Here is a 1,981-nt window from a genome sequence, read left to right on the forward strand (position 1 = left end):
CCGCTTCAGGGCGGCCGGCCTCGCCCCGAGCCTGCTGGGGCTTGCGGCGGACGAGGAGAAGTGTCGGCACATCCGCAGGCAGTACCGGCAGCTCATCTACACGGTCCAGCAGAACCGGGAGGACATCGTGAACACGCCCAACGACTCGCTGACCGAGGCCCTCGAGGAGGCCAACGTCCTGTTCGACGAGGTGAGCCGCACGAGGGAGGCGGCGCTCGACGCCCAGTTCCTGGTGTTGGCTTCCGACCTGGGGAAGGAGAAGGCGAAGCAGTTGAACTCCGACGTGAGCCTCTTCAATCAGTCGGCGTTCTGTGACCTTCTGTTTACGTTCGTGGGTCTGAACTGGATGGAAGACGAGCGCGGGGAGCTGAGTGGCTTTGATGATAAGGTCGTGCTTTCCTTCTGGGAGAGGATGCAGAAGGAAGCGGCGGCCTGGATGTTGCAGGCCGAGACATTCCGCTTCATGCTTGGCTCGTTCAAGGCCGAACCTTGCGCGCGGAGACCCCGACACCCGAAGAAAGTTCGCAAGGCAGAAGAAAATGGGAGCATGCCCACGAAGCTGAGGAAGTTGGACCTGAGTAGTAATGCCGAAGCCACGGAAAAGGAAGTAGAAAGAATTTTGGGATTGTTGCAAACCTGCTTTCAAAAGTATCCTGATAGTCCTGTGTCCTACTTTGAGTTTGTGATCGATCCTAATTCTTTCTCTCGTACTGTGGAGAATATATTTTATGTTTCTTTCATTATAAGAGATGGCTTTGCAAGAATAAGGCTTGACCAAGACAGGCTGCCAATATTGGAGCCCACTACTACTAACCAAGTGGATGAGGGAAACGATCCTGGTTTCTATGACAGGAAGCAAGGAATTATATCTTTGACTTTACAGGACTGGAAAAATATTGTGGCAACTTTTGAAATTTCAGAGGCTATGATCTCAAACACATACTAGAGATGTCTTTTTAGTGTAGGATCCGTTTTGTGGTTGTTTTAAAGTCATCTCAAAATGGAGAGTGACAGCTAAACAGAAGCACATATTGTATCCCTTGTAAAGTGAAAAAGTATTTTTCAAGAATATCAGAAGTGGTTTTACTGTGCTGTATATTTTTTTGGTAATTTATAAGTTCATAATCTTCTGTTATGAAAAAGAATTACTGGTATATGTTATGTTTATGAGAAAGTTTTTTGAATGCCCTTTAAGACTAGTAATAAAAACAAGTTTTGACTACCAGATTAAAAGGTATTTGATAATTTGCAAAAAGGAATAATAATTTATAAAAATAAGGTGTGATCCTCTGTGATACAGCATTGCTTTGTCACTGGGAACCAAAGAATCTGAGAACGGGTTCCTAACCAGGTTGGAGGAAGAGTGGGTATAACAAATAGACTAAAAAAACCCTATTTGTAAGGTAGTGAATATGCAACATTAAGACTGTAAAAAGAACTATTACAAAGAGGACTTATTAAGACAATTAGTGAGTATATTCTAAACAACTTCTCCTATGATTGGGGTCAACAGAAGTTGCTGTTTCTGCTGTAGTAGTCGGCCATCAACTAAGGGCTGAAAGATGTATAGGTGTTAGACATTAAAAAAGGCATTCCACTGGGCATGGTGGCTCACGCGTATAATCCCAGCAATTTGGGAGGCCGAGGTGAGAGGATTGCCTGCACCCACGGGTTCAAGGCCAGCCTGGGCAACTTGGTGAGACCTCATCTCTATAATAGATAAAAAAATTAGCTGGGCATGGTGGTGTGTACCTGTAGTTCTGGCTACTTGGAAGGGTGGGGCAGAAGGATCACCTGAGCCCAGCAGGTCGAGGCTGCAGTGGCCATGAGTGTGCCACTACACTACAGCCTGTGCGACAGAGTGAGAGAGATCAGCTCAAAAATAAATAAATAAGTAAATAAATAACATTCTAAGTTTGAGAATAGTGAGTTCAAATGCATGGGCTTATGAGAAGTTATGGCATGAGAGGACCATTAGGTT

General features: G+C 45.3%; 1 protein-coding gene across 1 annotated transcript in view; it reads left to right on the forward strand.

Moving 5' to 3' along the window:
* Positions 1–1,225, forward strand: part of EID3 (EP300 interacting inhibitor of differentiation 3) — a 46,131-nt gene extending 44,906 nt beyond the window's left edge. Inside the window, exon 5 of the mRNA XM_021713587.1 lies at positions 10–1,225. Within this exon, the coding sequence (XP_021569262.1) occupies positions 10–946 (937 nt within the window). The 3' untranslated portion in view covers positions 947–1,225. The remainder of the gene's footprint in view (positions 1–9) is intronic.
* The last annotated feature ends 756 nt before the right edge of the window (positions 1,226–1,981 follow it).

This window comes from Carlito syrichta, unplaced genomic scaffold (genome assembly GCF_000164805.1).
Source record: "Carlito syrichta isolate Samal-C Ts95f unplaced genomic scaffold, Tarsius_syrichta-2.0.1 Scaffold304605, whole genome shotgun sequence".
Taxonomy (NCBI): Eukaryota; Metazoa; Chordata; class Mammalia; order Primates; family Tarsiidae; genus Carlito; species Carlito syrichta.